Source organism: Schistocerca americana, chromosome 5 (genome assembly GCF_021461395.2).
Source record: "Schistocerca americana isolate TAMUIC-IGC-003095 chromosome 5, iqSchAmer2.1, whole genome shotgun sequence".
Taxonomy (NCBI): Eukaryota; Metazoa; Arthropoda; class Insecta; order Orthoptera; family Acrididae; genus Schistocerca; species Schistocerca americana.
Window position 1 is genome coordinate 296,527,906 of NC_060123.1, and position 20,701 is coordinate 296,548,606.

Here is a 20,701-nt window from a genome sequence, read left to right on the forward strand (position 1 = left end):
GCATTAAAGACACGTAACGTGTATCCACAGGACATCTGGCCTGTAATTGAAGAAGTGTCATGATGATCTCTCCATTGGCAAAAGATTCCGGAATAGTCCCCCATTCGGATCTCCGGGAGGGGACTGCCAAGGGGGAGGTTACCATGAGAAAAAGATTGAATAATCTACGAAAGGATAACGTTCTACGAGTCGGGGCGTGGAATGTCAGAAGCTTGAACGTGGTAGGGAAACTAGAAAATTTGAAAAGGGAAATGCAAAGGCTCAATCTAGATATAGTAGGGGTCAGTGAAGTGAAGTGGAAGGAAGACAAGGATTTCTGGTCAGATGAGTATCGGGTAATATTAACAGCAGCAGAAAATGGTATAACAGGTGTAGGACTCTTTATGAATAGGAAGGTAGGGCAGAGGGTGTGTTACTGTGAACAGTTAAGTGACCGGGTTGTTCTAATCAGAATCTACAGTAGACCAACACCGACAACGATAGTTCAGGTATACATGCCGACGTCGCAAGCTGAAGATGAACAGATAGAGAAAGTGTATGAGGATATTGAAAGGGTAATGCAGTATGTAAAGAGGGACGAAAATCTAATAGACATGGGCGACTGGAATGCAGTTGCAGGGGAAGGAGTAGAAGAAAAGGTTACAGGAGAATATGGGCTTGGGACAAGGAATGAAAGAAGAGAAAGACTAATTGAGTTCTGTAACAAGTTTCAGCTAGTAATAGCGAATACCCTGTTCAAGAATCACAAGAGGAGGAAGTATACTTGGAAAAGGCCGGGAGATACGGGAAGATTTCAATTAGATTACATCATGGTCAGACAGAGATTCCGAAATCAGATACTGGATTGTAAGGCGTACCCAGGAGCAGATATAGACTCAGATCACAATATAGTAGTGATGAAGAGTAGGCTGAAGTTCAAGACATTAGTCAGGAAGAATCAATACGCAAAGAAGTGGGATACGGAAGTCCTAAGGAATGTCGAGATACGTTTGAAGTTCTCTAACGCTATAGATACAGCAATAAGGAATAGCGCAGTAGGCAGTACAGTTGAAGATGAATGGACATCTCTAAAAAGGGCCATCACAGAAGTTGGGAAGGAAAACATAGGTACAAAGAAGGTAGCTGCGAAGAAACCATGGGTAACAGAAGAAATACTTCAGAAGGGATAGATAACATTCCATCAGAATTTCTAAAATCATTGGGGGAAGTGGCAACAAAACGACTATTCACGTTGGTGTGTAGAATATATGGGTCTGGCGATATACCATCTGACTTTCGGAAAAGCATCATCCACACAATTCCGAAGACGGCAAGAGCTGACAAGTGCGAGAATTATCGCACAATCAGCTTAACAGCTCATGCATCGAAGCTGCTTACAAGAATAATATACAGAAGAATGGAAAAGAAAATTGAGAATGCGCTAGGTGACGATCAGTTTGGCTTTAGGAAAAGTAAAGGGACGAGAGAGGCAATTCTGACGTTACGGCTAATAATGGAAGCAAGGCTAAAGAAAAATCAAGACACTTTCATAGGATTTGTCGACCTGGAAAAAGCGTTTGACAATATAAAATGGTGCAAGCTGTTCGAGATTCTGAAAAAAGTAGGGGTAAGCTATAGGGAGAGACGGGTCATATACAACATGTACAACAACCAAGAGGGAATAATAAGAGTGGACGATCAAGAACGAAGTGCTCGTATTAAGAAGGGTGTAAGACAAGGTTGTAGCCTTTCGCCCCTACTCTTCAATCTGTACATCGATGAAGCAATGATGGAAATAAAAGAAAAGTTCAGGAGTGGAATTAAAATACAAGGTGAAAGGATATCAATGATACGATTCGCTGATGACATTGCTATCCTGAGTGAAAGTGAACAAGAATTAAATGATCTGCTGAACGGAATGAACAGTCTAATGAGGACACAGTATGGTTTGAGAGTAAATTGGAGAAAGACGAAGGTAATGAGAAGTAGTAGAAATGAGAACAGCGAGAAACTTAACATCAGGATTGATGGTCACGAAGTCAATCAAGTTAAGGAATTCTGCTACCTAGGCAGTAAACTAACCAATGACGGACGAAGCAAGGAGGACATCAAAAGCAGACTCGCTATGGCAAAAAAGGCATTTCTGGCCAAGAGAAGTCTACTAATATCAAAAACCGGCCTTAATTTGAGGAAGAAATTTCTGAGAATGTACGTCTGTAGTACAGCATTGTATGGTAGTGAAACATGGACTGTGGGAAAACCGGAACAGAAGAGAATCGAAGCATTTGAGATGTGGTGCTATAGACGAATGTTGAAAATTAGGTGGACCCATAAGGTAAGGAATGAGGAGGTCCTACGCAGAATCGGAGAGGAAAGGAATATGTGGAAAACACTGAGAAGGAGAAGGGACAGGATGATAGGACATCTGCTAAGACATGAGGCAATGACTTCCATGGTACTAGAGGGAGCTGTAGAGGGCAAAAACTGTAGAGGAAGACAGAGATTGGAATACGTCAAGCAAATAATTGAGGACGTAGGTTGCAAGTGCTACTCTGAGATGAAGAGGTTAGCACAGGAAAGGAATTCGTGGCGGGCCGCATCAAACCAGTCAGTAGACTGATGACCAAAAAAAAAAAAAAAAAAACCAAGAGGCATCAATATTAACACAACACAATTACTTCCATTGTAGTAGAGGTTCAAAGATGCCTCCGTTGACCTGTACACAGAAGTTACGCCAGTGAGTAATTTTCTGTCTAACGAGGTCAAAGACTGCAGGAGTGTCCTTAATTCCTATTGCTGCTACTATCTGGGTAACCAGACACTCTTCTGATTAATATGTTGAACATCTCTTCTCAAACAAAAAGTTCAGAGAGGTCAAATCAAAGGATCGAGCAGGCCATGGTACAGGGCCATCACCGACAACCCATTTTTCTGGAAACTATCGGTTCAAGAATCGACTGACAGGCCAACTAAAATGTGCCATAGCCCCGTCATGGTGGAACCACACACGCTGACACGCTTCCTTGTAGCGAGTGGCACGTCATCCAGTAATTCCAGGAATGTTCTGGCGAGAAAATTGCAATTGTGCCTGTCATTTAATGGCCTAGGTAAGAGATAAGGCCCATTTAAAGACTCATAAACATCTGCCCACACATTCTCGCAGAAGCGCAGTCGATAAGTGCTACTCAATAAGGCACGTGGATTAACCTCACTTAAAACGTGAGAACTGTGGATGTTGCAGGCCCCATTACGCCTGAACGTTGCTTCATCTGAAAAAAGCACACAGGTCGGAAAATGTAGGATGCATTTGACACTGTTCCAGGTATCACTCTGTGAACTGTGTCGCAGGCTATAAGTGAAATGGATTCGTAATCGCTCGTGGTGGAAGTTCCTTACATTCGTCTGATTCGTCCCCAAGTTATGGGCATTTTCATGAGTGCTTATAGCGATTACGCCCTCTACCGGATTAACTAATGCTCGTAGGTAATTATTACGTAGAGAAAAATGTTTGTTTTGATGTCTCGTGCAGCCTCCCAGAGTCTTTCGGTTTAAATAATTTTCACCCTCTATTTTACAGTACAAGAATATGAAAGATAAAATCATTCCATTTCGCAAGTGGTTCAAATGGCTCTGAGCACTACGGGACTTAACTTCTGAGGTCATCAGTCCCCCGGAACTTAGAGCTACTTAAACCTAACTAACCTAAGGACATCACACACATCCATGCCCGAGGCAGGATGCGAACCTGCGACAGTAGCGGTCGCGCGGTTCCAGACTGTAGCGCCTAGAACCGCTCGGCCACTCCGGCCGGCTCCATTTCCCACTATTCCGCTTATCTTACCAGAAAGAAGTAGCAATGGGAACAAAATACCGAAGTTCAGTCACATGTCAACAACTAACGGAGAAATTTAAGAATAAATGTAGGAATGGATGTTCAACGTCAAATGTTAGAAACCTGTACTTACTCTGTAGTATGAAACTGAGTAACGGATTCTAAAGAAAGAGGGAGAAAACAAATTACAGGCAGCAGATCTTTGAGAAGAACAGTATGGTGCAAGAAAATAGGCACCAACTGCAACTACATATTTCAACAGGAAAGAAACGTATACTGTAACACATCGTATATATGAATTTGAATCAACTGGACTGGAATGAACCAGGTGCGTCATCTCATGCCAACAGATACGCACACTGAGGCGATAAAAGTCGTGGGATACGTCTTAATATCGTGTCGGATCTCCTTTGCCAGGCGTAGTATAGAAATTCGACGTTGCATGGACTCTACAAGTAGTTGGAAGTCCCTTGCAGAAATATTGAGTCATGCTACGTCTAGAGCCGTCCATAATTTCGATAGTGTTTTGTGAACGAACTGATCTCTATATTACAACCCATAAATGCTCGATGGGTTTCATATCGGTGATCTAGGTGGCAAAATCATTCGCTCAAATTGTCCGGAATGTTCTGCAAATCAGTCGCGAAAAATTGGGGCCCGGTTACGTGGCGCATTGTCATGCATATAAATTTCATCGTCGTTTGGGAACATGAAGTCCATGAATGGCTGCAAGTGTCTGCAAGTAGCCGAACATAACCATTTCCAGTCAATGAACGGTTCAATTGGACCAGAGGACACAGTACATTCCCTGTAAACACAGCCCACACCATTATGGAGCCACCAGTAGCTTGCTCAGTGCCTTGTTGACCACTTTGGTCCATGACTTCCATGAGGTCTGGGCCACACTCGATCGCTACCATCAGCTCTTACCATCTAAAATCTGGACTCGTCTGTTCAGGCCATGTTTGTTTTTCAGACGTGTTGGGTCCAACCGATATAGTTACGAGCCCAGGACAGGCGATGCAGACGAAGTCGTGGTTGTTAGCAAAGGCACTAGCATCGGTCGTCTGCTGCCACCGCCCATTAATGCCAAGTTTCGCCGCGCACACTTTCTTCGTACGTCCGACTTCGATTTCTACGGTTATTTCAAACAGTGTTGCTTGTCTGTTAGAAGTGACAACTCTTCGTAAATGCCGCTGCTCTTGGTCGTTAAGTGAAGGTCAAAGGCCACTGCCTTGCCCGCGGTGAGATGAAATATCTGGAATCTGGTATTCTCGGCACACTCTTGGCAATGTGGATCGCGGAATACAGAATTCCTTAACGATTTCCGAAATGGAATGTGCAATTCATCTAGCTCCTACTACCATTCCGCGTTCACAGCCTGTTAATTCCCGTCCTGTGGCCACAATCACGTTGGAAACCTTTTCACATAGCTCACCTGAGTTCAAATAACAACTCCACCAATGCGCTGACCTTTTTATACCTTGTGTACGCGATACTACCACCATCTATATACATGCATATCACCATCCCACGACGTTTGTCACTTCAGTGTATTAACTAGGAAGATGAAAACCTTACACATGATCTAGGAGAAAATGGAAAGTTAATACTGGTAACAAACGGAAACGGCAAGAGAACCTATTTCGAAATGAAAGAAGAACAGAATATGACAAAGCATGGGTGAGTGATCCTGGGGTACTTCATATCTAGCACAGTGAAGTCAAATTTGTCTACTAGCCAGTGGTTAGCACACTGGACTCGCATTCGGGAGGACGACGGTTCAATCCCGTCTCCGGCCATCCTGATTTAGGTTTTCCGTGATTTCCCTAAATCACTCCAGGCAAATGCCGGGATGGTTCCTTTGAAAGGGCTCTGCCGATTTCCTTCCTCGTCCTTCCCTAATCCGACGAGACCGATGACCTCGCTGTGTGGTCTCTTCCCACAAAACAATCCAATCCAGTCTACTAGCCAATGGACACATTAGGTTTTTTGTAACAAATAGCTGAGCTAACTTTTTTCAGCAGTTTAATCGTATTTATATGTGATTTATGGAGTCTTCATGCTACGGGTCGCAGACATACCTCGTGGAATGGAAGCGGAAAATGATGTAGTCTTTCGCACACGTGACTCGCAACGGCTGACTGCACTTAGATTCAGATGTAAGCCCAGACACATGTCATTAATTATGTTCCCATCCACCGGCTGAATCTGTTGCAGCCAATTGTGCCGTAGTTGGACGTGACAGCAGCGCTGACGGATGCGCAGCACCGGAACATCCATCAGTGCCGTCACAACCGCCGCTCGTGAAGTCGGCGGCGCCGCGCGCGGTACTTATTAAGAGTATTAACGGAGAGGAAGCGGCCTAACTCCCGATAATCAATTCCTCTGGCCGGCCCGTTATTAAGGTGGGCAGGAAGGAGCCGGGGGACGCGACGGCACGGGCTGAGTTATTACCTGTCGAGCGGGCAGACGCTCTCGATTAACGAACGACGACCGGCCCCGGAGGAGCGCGGGCCGCGTGCCACTGGCTGCGATGCCATCAGCCAAGCCGGAGACGTCCTCGCGGCGAGAGATCCACTGTGCTGCTGGCCTTCTGTGCGTCGTTCGGCGTGATCACTCTACTTGCAGTCTCACTGCAGAAATGGACGTACATTATCTCGTCAAAAGTGTAGGTGTAAGAAACACCCTCAAAACAGCACAAAACCACCTCCAACCTGAACTAAACTCTCCATACACACGATTCATTGGATCACCGGTGCGCTGTACGCTTTCAGTCACTTCAAAAGAAGTAAAATCGCGTCCAACACCACTAAACGCCTCCAGTCGCTATTGTCCTGTTTCATCTACATCTACTTCTAAATACACTACTGGCCATTAAAATTGCTGCACCACGAAGATGACGTGCTACAGACGCGAAATTTAACAGACAGGAAGAAGATGCTTTGATAAGCAAACGATTAGTTTTTCAGAGCATTCACACAATGTTGGCGCCGGTGACGACACCTACAACGTGCTGACATGAGGAAAGTTTCCAACCGATTTCTCATACACAAACAGCAGTTGACCGGCATTGCCTGGTGAAACGTTGTTGTGATACCTCGTGTAAGGAGGAGAAATGCGTACCATCACGTTTCCGACTTTGATAAAGGTCGGATTGTAGCCTATCGCGATTGCGGTTTATCGTATCGCGACATTGCTGCTCGCGTTGGTAAAGATCCAATGACTGTTAGCAGAATATTGACTCGGTGGGTTCAGAAGGGTAATACGGAACGCCGTGCTGGATCCCAACGGCCTCGTATCACTAGCAGTCGAGATGACAGGCACCTTATCCGCATGGCTGTAACGGATCGTGCAGCCACGTCTCGATCCCTGAGTCAACAGATGGGGACGTTTGCAAGACAACAACCATCTGCACGAACAGTTCGACGACGTTTGCAGCAGCATGAACTATCAGCTCGGAGACCATGGCTGCGGTTACCCTTGACGCTGCATCAAAGACAGGAGCGCCTGCGATGGTGTACTCAACGACGAACCTGGGTGCACGAATGCCAAAACGTCATTTCTTCGGATGAATCCAGGTTCTGATTACAGCATCATGATGGTCGCATCGGTGTTTGGCGACATAGCGGTGAACGCACATTGGAAGTGTATATTCGTCATCGCCATACTGGCGTATCACCCGGCTTGATGATATGGGGTGCCACTGGTTACACGTCTCGGTCACCTCTTGTTCGCATAGACGGCACTTTGAACGGAGGACGCTACATTTCAGATGTATTACGATCCGTGGCTCTACCCTTCATTCGATCCCTGCGAAACTCTACATTTCAGCAGGATAATGGACGACCGCATGTTGCAGGTCCTGTACGGGCCTTTCTGGGTACAGAAAATGTTCGACTGCTGCCCTGGTCAGCACATTCTCCAGATCTAACGCACAGTCATTGTGCTAGGTGGACTGCTGGCTGCACTTTCGAACTCACGTGCGAATCCTTCCGCTGATTTTCGTGCAATTCTTACAACCGTTCACCGAAATAGAACACGTCCCTTGTCCTGCAGTTCATGATGTGTGGTTTGGTTTAGCTGTGGTTGTTCCTTCTCGTTTTCACTTCACAGTCACATCACCAACAGTCAACTTGGCAGCAGTAAAGGGCTGATTCGTCCATGATGTCACCTGTTGCTCAGGTGACTTTAAATGGCTAATCCAGATTCGAAGCCAGTCAGCTAACCTAACCTTCTGCTGTTACTGTTTCTTTACTGTCAACTCAGTACTGCCCACCTCATTTTATACTGGCTGGTACGTCTTTCGTGACATCTAGCGTTGAATTATGCATACTTTTGATCAGGTAGTGTATTCTCCGCTGTTGCCACAAGCCCACATTACCAATACTGTTGGAATCTCTGAATGAAAAAGAGCTGTGCTTTTTACAATGAATTTCCGCACACCATGTAAGAAGTTGTACATCGTTGGAGGCAGCTATCGATTGTGCTCCTCTAGCGGTGCGTTTATTTATTTAGCATGCAGTCGGTGTGGATTAAGTTTAAACTTAGCACTAGTATTCTCAATTCAGCTGACTTAGTGAACAAGTAAAAAAACATCCAAATCGACTCTAGTGCCAAGCTAGTTTCTTTTCACGCTAGTTATTCACAGATGTACCTGTTCTGGACTCCCAGACATTCTCACGGACTTAGTTGATAAATCAGGAGTTAATGCACTTATAACATATGACAAAAGATTAGTAACACGCACTTGTCTGACGTAACATTATCTCTGTTTCAGTGGCAATATATACATACAGATAGATGACCTAGCTAAGGGATCCTGCCTCAGCACAGTCCTAGCGCACATCTTCATTGACAATTTTGAAAGCCATTCCTTGGAAAATAACTCATTGTCTTCGATGCTGATTGATGGTTTAACTATATGTTGTGCTTATGGACAGGTACTATCAGACAACTTCAGACATTCTTCAAGCACTTAAATTCTAAGTACAACAATTTAAAATTCACAATGAAGTTTTAGGATAGCTCTACAAATTATTTAGACCTAACCATAGATATCAGTGATTGCATTCATACTTTCTACATTTACAGTAAACTCGCCACCACTGATATTGTAATACCTGCCAATTCTCAGCACCGAGCAACCCACAAACATGTTGTCTTCCATTCAATGGTAGGAAGTCTAATATTCATCCACAAACGATAACAACACTCACAATGAATTAAATTCAAAGAAACAAGTAGCATCAAGGAACGGTTACACTCTTGCCTTGTTGGAATCCAAATGCTAAAAAAAAAAAAAAAAAAAAAAAAAAAAAAAAAAAAAAAAAAAAAAAACAGGGGGTGTGCTCTATTCTTTACACTGCACTCGACCCACCACCTCAAAACGTTAGTAAATGGTGCATTATTCCATATTTAGGAAACGTCTTTCTGAATGTCTGCTAGAAAAGTTACATAAAGTAACTACAAAACGTAATTTTATGTCCACAGCACGACTGGACACATTTTGCCCGATGTTAAAGACAGCACATCAACTTTGGAAAAGATTGTAAAATCCTAAATTACTTTTAACTGTGACACTTTCTATGTAGGACAGTCTGGCAGTAGAATAACCACCCGCTTGAAGAAAAGGGACCTAGAGAAGGCTCTACTTTTGTAGAACACCTGCTTAAAGAAGGGCACAGTTACAGGATGAAACACGAGGTCCTGCATAAAATCCACAAAGGAAAGAAAATGTATTACATTGAAATAATCGAAATTCATAGACAAATGTCTACTTACCAGGCATAGTACAGAATGATCATACAAAGTTCCATTACTCACCACTTCTAACCGCAAATATTGCTAACAATCCCAGTCAGAACACTTTGTAAATTACCTCTCCTACTCATATGCCTCATTTTCCTTTATTTCAGTTACTATTGCTTCACTTTCTCCTTAAAATTTTACTTTCAATAATTACAGTTGTCTCACTAATCTGTTACTTCACACTTGTTTTTAATATTGGACCTGTTCAGGTCAAGATTATCATGTTCAATCACCCCCTTGGAACACGACGTAAAAGTTTACTGTAAATTATTCAACTCATATTTTCTGTTCAGAATAGTTGTTTTAATTTGTCGAGTCATATATTATTTAAAGTTTCACTTTTTTTTTCTAAGCTAGATAGTTTTACATTGCATTTTACTGAAATAATTCCTGTCGTCTTAGACCTAAATCAAACATTAGCAATTGTCATCTTTGAAAGCCTATTGAGATCCTCAGTAGATACACCAAGTTTTAAAATCTTTGCTCCCACAAGAATTTCACAGTCACCCATATTTACATTTGCATGTGACGATGACGTAACAGCCGAAAACCCGTTTGTAAAATAATGAATATTGTAGAACATTACACCAGTGTCGTGTGTTTTTTATTCATAATATGACAAATTATGACCGTGCCTCTGTACTCCTGCAAGAAATTTAGAGCGGCAGTAGTAAACATCTAATAGCGCTGCTCAAGGCCCACAGTAATTCTGTTCTCAAAAATCTCACAATTGTAACAGAAATATAAACGTCTAAGTTTTACGACCGAAACTACTTTCCACATCTTTATTGATTACCAAGTCGACATACCTCTCCGCCTCCTTCACTCTACCAAAGGCTGCACCAATGGCTGCACGAGAAGTCAGCCACCAAGTCCTTGCTAGCTGTGAACCTTACCACGTTTACTTGGGAGATCAGAAAGACTCTTGAACAGATGGCACATCCCTATTGGTCAGTATTTCTTAAGAAGAGCCTGCCACTCACAGGGTGCGTAGTCTCCACTCTGATTTTGCCATTATTTTTTAATATTTGGTTGTATTAAATTAAGATTTTTTGTCACAGTAAGACTTGTTTACATCTTAAGCTACTTTTCCTCTCTTGTATACGCTAGCCTTCAATGTAACTGTATTACTCTAATTATCTCTGTTCTGTGATTTGCTGAGACAGAATTCGGTGTGCTGCCCTTGTTAGGCACCTCTTGCCGGGACTGGGACGTGTCCTTTACTGCTCTCGGAAGCTGACCTGCGCCATGATCTGACCTTCAGGGTGGTCATTTCCGAGAACCTGTGGTGTCCTTGATCTGCTAGACACTTCTCAGCAAGGAAAATCCATCTCAGAGAATTCAGTTACCTGGCTTCTTTAACGCATTTTAATAGTTGCATAGGAAGATAATCTCTTCGCAGTAACTGTAGAATAATACTGAAGATTCGATGAACAGATCGAGTAAATAATGGGGTGGTAATGTATGGGTTTGGGTAACCCAATTACACACGATCAGACGATAGGTTTATGCATCTTTATCCGGCGCAAGGGGATGACACACGTGGCAGAGCGCCCGTTTCATCACATGTAAACATCCCTTATAAAAACTCTACCATCTGCTTTAATTGACCGCTGTTGACAAGCGGAATATATCATCGCGTGTGTTTTTCGACGTACTTATATCCTGTCATCGGCATTATTCACCTGTGCAGTTACTCAACAGTCTGTAGAACTTCTCTGCATGGTTTTTGGTCCTCATTGTTGTTGTGATCATGCTAATACTATGTGACATACAATGAGCATAGGTAGGATTATATGCTTGTGGGGTGGTTTATGTAAGACATAGTGAGACGATGGTTATGCGTGGTAAGGGAATTATTGATTGCCTTTCATCTGGCGAGATTTCATCTTTCTATCTGCATACGGACTTCATCCGTTGGATATTGGTGTTGTTTATTAAATTTTTGTCATCTTCTTAAGTTACATCACAGGGCAAGTACTGGAAATGATGTTCTGGTGGTATTGTGACAACGGAGGTTTCTGGTGGAATGACACCCAGAGTGGAATGTAAGTACTAGGAGTGGGTACTAGAAAGTGAAGCTCTGAGGTGCGATGTGGGTCGTTGCTGCCATATTTCAGCAGTAAAAGCATTGCTGGTGAATGTCTGGCTCCTGATTTCGAGTTCCATTCCCATACACTACAAGGTTTTAACTACTAGAATGTTTTCCCATGATCAACATAACATTAGTTTCAGTGGTCAAAATTTTCAAGCTTGTAGTGGAGCTTACCTAACGAAACACACAGTATATTATACAGAATGAAATTTTCACTCCGCAGCGGAGTGTACTCTGATACGAAACTTCCTGGCAGATTAAAACTGTGTGCCGGACCGAGACTCGAACTCTGGACCGAGGAGACGAGGTACTGGCGGAATTAAAGCTGTGAGGACGGGTCGTGAGTCGTGTTTGGGTAGCTCAGCGTGTTCGGTCAGAGGGCTAGCTACCCTGAGTGAGTGGATCAGCCGGCCGGTGTGGCCGAGCGGTTCTAGGCGCTTCAGTCTGGAACTGCGCGACCGCTACGGTCGCAGGTTCGAATCCTGCCTCGGGCATGGATGTGTGTGATGTCCTTAGGTTAGTTAGGTTTAAGTAGTTCTAAGTTCTACGGGACTGACGACCTCAGCTGTTAAGTCCCATAGTGCCCAGAGCCATTTGAACCATTTGAGTGGATCAACGAAGAACCTAAACGGGTGTCATCGGATGTCCGCTCCGAACAAATTCAACGAACAATATAAAACAAAATGAGATAAAAAAAAGACGGTAGAGCACTTGCCAGCGAAAGCCAAAGGTCCCGAGTTCGAGTCTCGGTTCGGCACACAGTTTTAATCTACCAGGAAGTTTCATGTATTATACAAATCGTATTTCACCCTCAATGTAACAGTCGATTATCAACGTAATGAACTGTTGGGATATGTGGAGTCCACACGTTTTACGCTCGAAGTGAGGCTGTTTCCTTTTGATACTGTTGCTAAATCACCAACATATATGTTAAGCATTGAAAACTCAGAACGTCCTTGCTTGGCTCCTGGACATGTGAGGAGTTTTGTCCACTACCTGTGACAACGCTTGTGTTAGTATCGATACACCGGGATAATTGGGTGCTCAGATACATTCTTTCTTATATTATCTTCTATATGTCGGTCTCTCCCGCTCACAAAATTTGATTCGTAAAATTCCAGTATTTCTTAGTTTGTCTCTTTTATTGTGAAAACGTTGTCGTCATAAAATTTCCTTTCTACAATCGGACACTTTTACGGCGTTACCGACCCCAACGAGAAAAAATAATCAGCAGTGCGATTCCATTCCCTGTTCCACAGATGTCATTCAACTGTCTGCATTTGTGGTGTAATATCAGGACGTGTAACTGGCCTTGTATGTGTTGCTGCAATAAAGCACAGAATTTCTAACATGTGTACCGACGTGGCGTCCTAAAGTGATAATGTCGTCCAGCACAGAGGTAGCACGTAGACCTCCAGGTTGTAGAGATCCCAGATATTTGTACTGTGCACATTTGTTCAGATATAATAGCAAACTGAACACTATATCACGTAATCAAGCGCACGCCTAAAGAAAATACAAATCTGCCAATCACTGTTGCTTGTCAAAATACAATTATTTATCACTTCCAAACTGAGTAACAACTATTATTACCATACCACAAACCAAATTTCTGTTTCCTAAACGCAGTACCAGTCTGCACTCGCTAGTCGGTCATTCGGTACGAAGTCGATTACACACCAACAAGGTTACTTTCCCAAGAGTCAACAAACAACCTTGATGAAATTTGGAGAGAATGTAGAGGGGGCAAAGTAGTGCAGTACGTATTTCTCTGCTTGTGCCAAGTTCATCTTCAAGAGGTAAAACGCCCATCGAAATGGAATTTGGCATTCTGGTTTAGAGGGAATATCTTCGAAACGGTTATCTGTAAAAAATGTTTTTTATGTAAAAGTTGATATGTAATTAATGTTCTTGAAAACTGTGTAATGAACTTTTATAATAATTTGAAATTTTGCAAAATACCCCACCTCTATTAATTAATTGTGAAAAATGAAAACTTTTGTTACAACATAAACTATAACAACTTACAGTTGCTTTATGTTTTAAGCTGTTATTTACATTTCACATTCATGGCTTTTGTTTTTGTCTTTTGGTTTACTTTTTCACGTGTGTGTATTTTGTTAACTAGAAATATAATTAACCCATTATTATCACAGGAAATAATTACAGTAATGATAATGTGTACTGGGATACTCTCTTTCAAATTCTGAAGGTGGCAGGGGTAAAATACAGGGAGCGAAAGGCTATTTAAAATTTGCACGGAAACCAGATGGCAGTTACAAGAGTTGAGGGACATGAAAGGGACGCAGTGTTTGGGCAGGGAGTGAGACAGGGTTGCAGCCTATCTCCGATGTTATTCAATCTGTATATTGAGCAAGCAGTAAAGGAAACAAAAGAAAAATTCGGAGTAGGAATTAAAATCCATGGAGAGGAAATAAAACCTTTGAAGTTCGCCGATGACATTGTAATTCTGTCAGAGACAGCAAAGGACCTGGAAGAGCAGCTGAACGGAATGGACAGTGTCTTGAAAGGAGGGTATAAGATGAACATCAACAAAAGCAAAACGAGGATAATGGAATGTAGTCGAATTAAATCGGGTGATGCTGAGGGAATGCGACACTTAAAGTAGTAAAGGAGTTTTGCTATTTGGGGAGCAAAATAACTGATTATGGTCGAAGCAGAGAGAATATAAAATGTAGACTGGTAATGGCAAGGAAAGCGTTCCTGAAGAAGAGAAATTTGTTAACATCGAGTATAGATTTAAGTATCAGGAAGTCGTTTCTGAAAGTATTTGTGTGTAGTTTAGCCATGTATGGAAGTGAAACATGGACGCTAAATAGTTTAGACAAGAAGAGAATAGAAGCTTTCGAAATGTGGTGCTACAGAACAATGCTGAAGATTAGATGGGTAGACGACGTAACTAATGAGGAGGTATTGAACAGAATTGGGAAGAAGAGAAATTTGTGGCATAACTTGACTAGAAGAAGGGATCGGTTGGTAGGGCAAGTTTTGAGGCATCAAGGGATCACCAATTTAGTTTTGGAGGGCAGCGTGGAGGGTAAAAATCGTAGAGGGAGACCAAGAGATGAATACACTAAACAGATTCAGAAGGATGTAGGTTGCAATAGGTACTGGGAGATGAAGAAGTTTGTACAGGATAGAGTAGCATGGAGAGCTGCATCAAACCAGTTTCACGACTGAAGACCACAACAACAACATGATAATGTGTAAGGAAATTGTTCAGACATAATGTTTTTTACATCATGCACACAAAATGAACGAAATTTCCTCAAGTAATATACACGATAGTGAAGGACACAAAACAAGATTCTGCTGGATTTCAAATTGTGACGGGTGGCTCTAAATATCGGAACTGTGGCAGGCACATTACAATTCGTTGGTAAGCCTAGGCTAAGACAATTTGTTATGTACTACTGACTTAGCTTAGCTTAATTGAATTGTTTTTCAGGCCGGCCGAAGTGGCCGTGCGGTTAAAGGCGCTACAGTCTGGAATCGCAAGACCGCTACGATCGCAGGTTCGAATCCTGCCTCGGGCATGGATGTTTGTGATGTCCTTAGGTTAGTTAGGTTTAACTAGTTCTAAGTTCTAGGGGACTAATGACCTCAGCAGTTGAGTCCCATAGTGCTCAGAGCCATTTGAACCATTTTTTTTTTTTTTTTTTTTCAGGTTCCAGCTAACTTCATAACCATTCAACAGAGGTAGATCTGAAAATATTTACACGTAGTTCTTCGAACATCGAAAGCCGTATACGTTTAACGACTCTACCTGTACCATCGAGAGCTTTGCGTTGACCAGATGTTTCTTGTCCTCGGATATGACGCTCAAACCTTTTTTTTTTTTTTTTCACCCTGACTCCCGGCTTTCATAGGTCTGAAAGAAAATTATGGTGACTTTGGACCGAGAAGTAGGCAATTTCTCTTTGTAGTCCCGAAAGTCCTATTGACAGAATCGAAATCCAGCAAACAAACGTCTTGCCAGGTCGAAAGATATTTGATGTTTTCTTTCCAAGTGAAGGAGAAAGGTCTTTATTATTGTTAAATTCATGAGGCGATCAGTGTGAAAGAACCGTTTAGAGCATCATAGTTGAGGACAAGGAACTTGTTCATCTGGTAACTACAAAAGGATTCGACGGCACAGGTACAGCCGTGGTGTGTATGCAGCTTTCGAGGTTGGGAGAACTTTGTGAGGAGAAGTTCATATCTAGTTGTTTTTAATGATTATGATACCAATCTCCATTTGAGTAGTATCATAATCAAGCTGCAGTTATTAGTACATAATCAATTCGCTTTGCTAAGGCTTACCAATGTACTGAAATATGCCTGATACAAATTAGGATATTTAGAGGTTCACCCGTGACAATTTGAAATCCATCTGAATTTTGTTTTACATTATCTTCTCCGTCGTGTATATTACGTTAACAAATTTCGTTCATTATATGCACATGGTGTACAAACTGATATGCTTTAAGCATTTTTTGTAAAGATTATCATTATTTCAATTATTTTCTATTATAATAATGAGTTACTTATTATTTTCAATTAACAAAATACACATACGTGAAACGGTAAACCAAAAAAAAAACAAAAACAGAACGCCTATGAATGTAAAACGCAAATAATATTTAAAATATAAAACAAATATTAAAATAAATAATTAGGATAGTAATAGTAGTAGCTCAGATATTTTAATTAGGTGTACCGAAAATATCCTGGCAGCACATTATGTACAGCTTATTTTCCAAAAGTGGTATTTCAGAAACCAGGTTTGTTGCACAGGGACGTGTGTGGCTTGAAAGCTTCTTTATGTTGTCAGAAAAGTTTTCAATTTTCACAATTAATTAATGGTGTTCAAGTATTTTGCAAAATTTCAAATTATTACAAAAGTTGACTATACAGTGTTCAAGAACAGTAAATACATACCACCTTTTATAGGAAAAACATTTCTTATTATCATCGTTTCGAAGATATTCCCTCTAAACCTAAAACGTCAGATTGACTTTTGGTTGATGTTTTACCCCTTAAAAATGAAATTGGGCGCAAGCTAAGAATTACATACTGTACTACTATGCGCCCTCTACGCACCCGCCGAGTTTCATCAAGATCATTTGTTGATACTTGGGAATGTTCTCTTGTAAGTGATTCGGGTCTTTTTAATTATTTAGCTGTCTGCTTAAAGTTAATAATTAGATGTTGTTTTGATTACGTAATGATAGCGTAGTACTATGGCGTCCTGCCACATTATTACGAACAAAATCTGAGGATGAATTTAGCAATGATTAATAATCGAAAATATGAGTTTTGACGGGCAGTCAAGAGGATAATCCCTCCATCTTTTACTACAGTGGGCTGAGAGAACAGAAGTTTATTCAGTTGGTGCATTTTCCCGCGATTGCTGTAACCAGGTTGCAGCATCTAACATTCTTGTCTCACTCCACCTTACGCTGTCATACAACACCTACTGCAACTTTGCTCAACTGAGATGTGATATGTGGGACTAAAGCTACACTACTGGCCATTAAAATTGCTACACCACGAAGATGACGTGCTACAGACGGGAAATTTAACCGACACGATGAAGATTATGTGACACGCAATTGATTAGCTTTTTCAGAGCATTCACACAAGATTGGCGCCGGTGGCGACAGCTACAACGTGCTGACATAAAGAAAGTTTCCAACCTATTTTTCATACACAAACAGCAGTTGACCGGCATTGCCTGGTGAAACGTTGTTGTGATGCTTCGTGTAAGGAGGAGAAATGCGTACCATCACGTTTCCGACTTTGATAAAGGTCGGATTGTAGCCTATCGCGATTGCGGTTTATCGTATCGCTACATTGCTGCTCGCGTTGGTCAAGATCCAATGGCTGTTACTAGAATATGGAATTGATGGATTCAGGAGAGTAATACGGAACGCCGTGCTGGATCCCAACGGCCTCGTATCACTAGCAGTCGAGATGACAGAGATCTTATCCGCATGGCTGTAACAGATCGTGCAGCCACGTCTCGACCCTTAGTCAACAGATGGGGACTTTTGCAAGACAACAACAATCTGCACGAACAGTTCGACGACGTTTGCAGCAGCATGGACTATCAGCTCGGAGACCATGGCTGCTGTTACCCTTGACGCTGCATCACAGACAGGAGAGCCTGCGATGGTGTACTCAACGACGAACCTCGGTGCACGAATGCCAAAACGTCATTTTTTCGGATAAATCCAGGTTCTGTTTACAGCATCATGATGGTCGCATCCGTGTTTGTCGACATCGCGGTGAACGCACATTGGAAGCGTGTATTCGTCATCGCCGCACTGGCGTATCACCCGACGTGATGGTATAGGGTGCCATTGGTTACACGTCTCGGTCACCTCTTGTTCGCATTGACGGCACTTTGAACAGTGGACGTTACATTTCAGATGTGTTACGACCCGTGGCTCTACCCTTCATTCGATCACTGCGAAACCATACATTTCAGCAGGGTAATGCACGACCGCATGTTTCAGGTCCTGTGCGGGCCTTTCTGGATACAGAAAATGTTCGACTGCTGCCCTGGCCAGCACATTCTCCAGATCTCTCTCCAATTGAAAACGTCTGGTCAGTGGTGGCCGAGCAACTGGCTCGTCACAATACGCCAGTCAAAATGGCTCTGAGTACTATGGGACTTAACATCTATGGTCATCAGTCCCCTAGAACTTAGAACTACTTAAACCTAACTAACCTAAGGACAGCACACAACACCCAGTCATCACGAGGCAGAGAAAATCCCCGACCCCGCCGGGAATCGAACCCGGGAACCCAGGCGCGGGAAGCGAGAACGCTACCGCACGACCACGAGCTGCGGACATACGCCAGTCACTACTCTTGATGAACTGTGGTATGAAGCTGCATAGGCAGCTGTACTTGTACACACCATCCACGCTCTGTTTGTCTCAATGACCAGGTGTATGAAGGCCGTGATTACGGCCAGAGGTGGTTGTTCCGGGTACTGATTTCTCAGGATCTATGCACCCAAATTGCGTGAAAACGTAATCACATGTCAGTTCTAGTATAATATATCTGTCCAATGAATACCCGTTTATCATTTGCATTTCTTCTTGGTGTTGCAGTTTTAATAGCCAGTGGTGTATATCTCCAAGGTGCAGAAATGTTACACTTTCCAGCTTCTCACACAGTTTCAGAGAGACGTGGAGTCGGTGTCATGCTGTGGCACGTATAAGCGACGAAGTCGTGGTAATTGTTTTGCTCTTTGGTGACACAGGTGAGCGAAGAGGCTTTGCAGAAGCGGCTACGCCAGGGCTGGCTGTGCGAGGTGGAGGGCGATCTCAACAAGCTGATCCAGCGCATCAGGGAGGCCCGCCGCAAAAAGGAGGTCAGTAGCTCGTCCACTCCGCTGCTGTGGTGTACAGTCTGTTCGTAAACTGAAGGGCGAGCACCGCTCGCGGCGGGGGAGAGGGGCGCTACAGCTGCCGTACATGGCGGCTGAGAATCAGTTTCCCGTCTATCAGTGCAAACGAGCATGCAGTGACGTACGCACATTCTGTTCGTGTACGTTTCTTCCCCCATTCGTATTATTTACTAAATTCTGTGTTTCGTGCAATATCAACATAAATACACCCTGAGCGTGTCTGCAAACTGCGTCGCCAGTGATTCAAATGGCGCGCTGCGGAAGGGTCGGACTAACCATGTGAAACATCCTATTGGCGCTACTTATAAAGGACGGACAGACTGTACAGCCACCTGAAACTGCTTACTCTAGTCAAGCTTTGGTCTGCCTCTATAGTGTTTACCATCCACATTGCCTTCCGCTGACAATTCCTTGGTGTCTCACGATTCGATGTTCTCATCTAGTTAGAGAGTTGGTTTTCACTTCCAAGAGCACAATCGTTATGCTTGTAGCCTCTTGCTATCATTTTCCCAAAACGTGTCACTTTTACCAGCTCTTAGTGTCTCGTTTACCTATCAAAAGTTGCCATAAACGAATTCTTCTGGTCCTTCAAACTACCACGTAGTCCATTACTGCGAAACAAAGACGGGATATAGTAAATGAAGTAACAAAGAAGGGTTTCATTCCGTATACTGAGAGAATGACATTCCGCACATTAAATCATTTACAGCGTTCGATTCGCTGTCCGAAGTGTTTGATCTAGCGAGAGAAGGGCTGCTTACTTTGGTACACACTGCTGCAAAATGTGTGCGAGTGCAGACACACAGGAATCGAAACTGACGCTGCCACTTTACGTACCAGCCAAATTTGCTCAGTGAGTGGTGGCTGTCTTCATTGTAGTATAAATTTGAGTACCCATACTTCATTGATTCCCTTCAGCAGTTCAGTCAATTCTGCATATCGTTGTCCACGAGACTGGTCACTATTTGAGCCCTTTATGCATCCGGCGGAATCACAAGACCACTTTTGAAGTTGACTGATCGTGCTGTGACGTTGACTTGACCGATTTTGCTGCAAAATGCCACAGATTGAAAGTCGTCCGCTGCCCTTTTTTTTTTTTTTATATAGTCATCAGTCATCTGACTGGTTTGATGCGGCCCTCCACCAATTCTTCTCTTCTCCTGTGCTAACCTCGTCATCTCGTCCTCTTGTCCCTTCTCCTAGTCAGTGTTTTCCACATACTCCTTGTCTCTCAGATTCTGTGCAGAACCTCCTCATTCCTTACTTTATCAGTCCACCTAATTTTCAACATTCGTCAGCCGCGCGGAGCGGCCGCGTGGTTTAAGGCGCCACGTGACGGATAGCGCGGTCCCTCCCGCTGAAGGTTCTAATCCTCCCTCGTGGATAGGTCACACACACACCCACACAAACACACACACACACACACACACACATACACACACACACACACACACACACACACACACACACACACACACAACATTCATCTGTAGCACCACATCTCAAATTCTTCGATTCTCTTCTCTTCCGGTTTTCTCACAGTCCATGTTTCACTACTACA

At 43.0% G+C, this 20,701-nt stretch overlaps 1 protein-coding gene across 1 annotated transcript in view; it reads left to right on the top strand.

The window, feature by feature from the left end:
- Nucleotides 1–20,701, top strand: part of LOC124616326 (urocanate hydratase-like) — a 424,523-nt gene that overhangs the window by 126,640 nt on the left and 277,182 nt on the right. Inside the window, exon 7 of the mRNA XM_047144631.1 lies at nt 18,994–19,104. Coding sequence (XP_047000587.1) covers nt 18,994–19,104 — 111 coding nt within the window. The remainder of the gene's footprint in view (nt 1–18,993; nt 19,105–20,701) is intronic.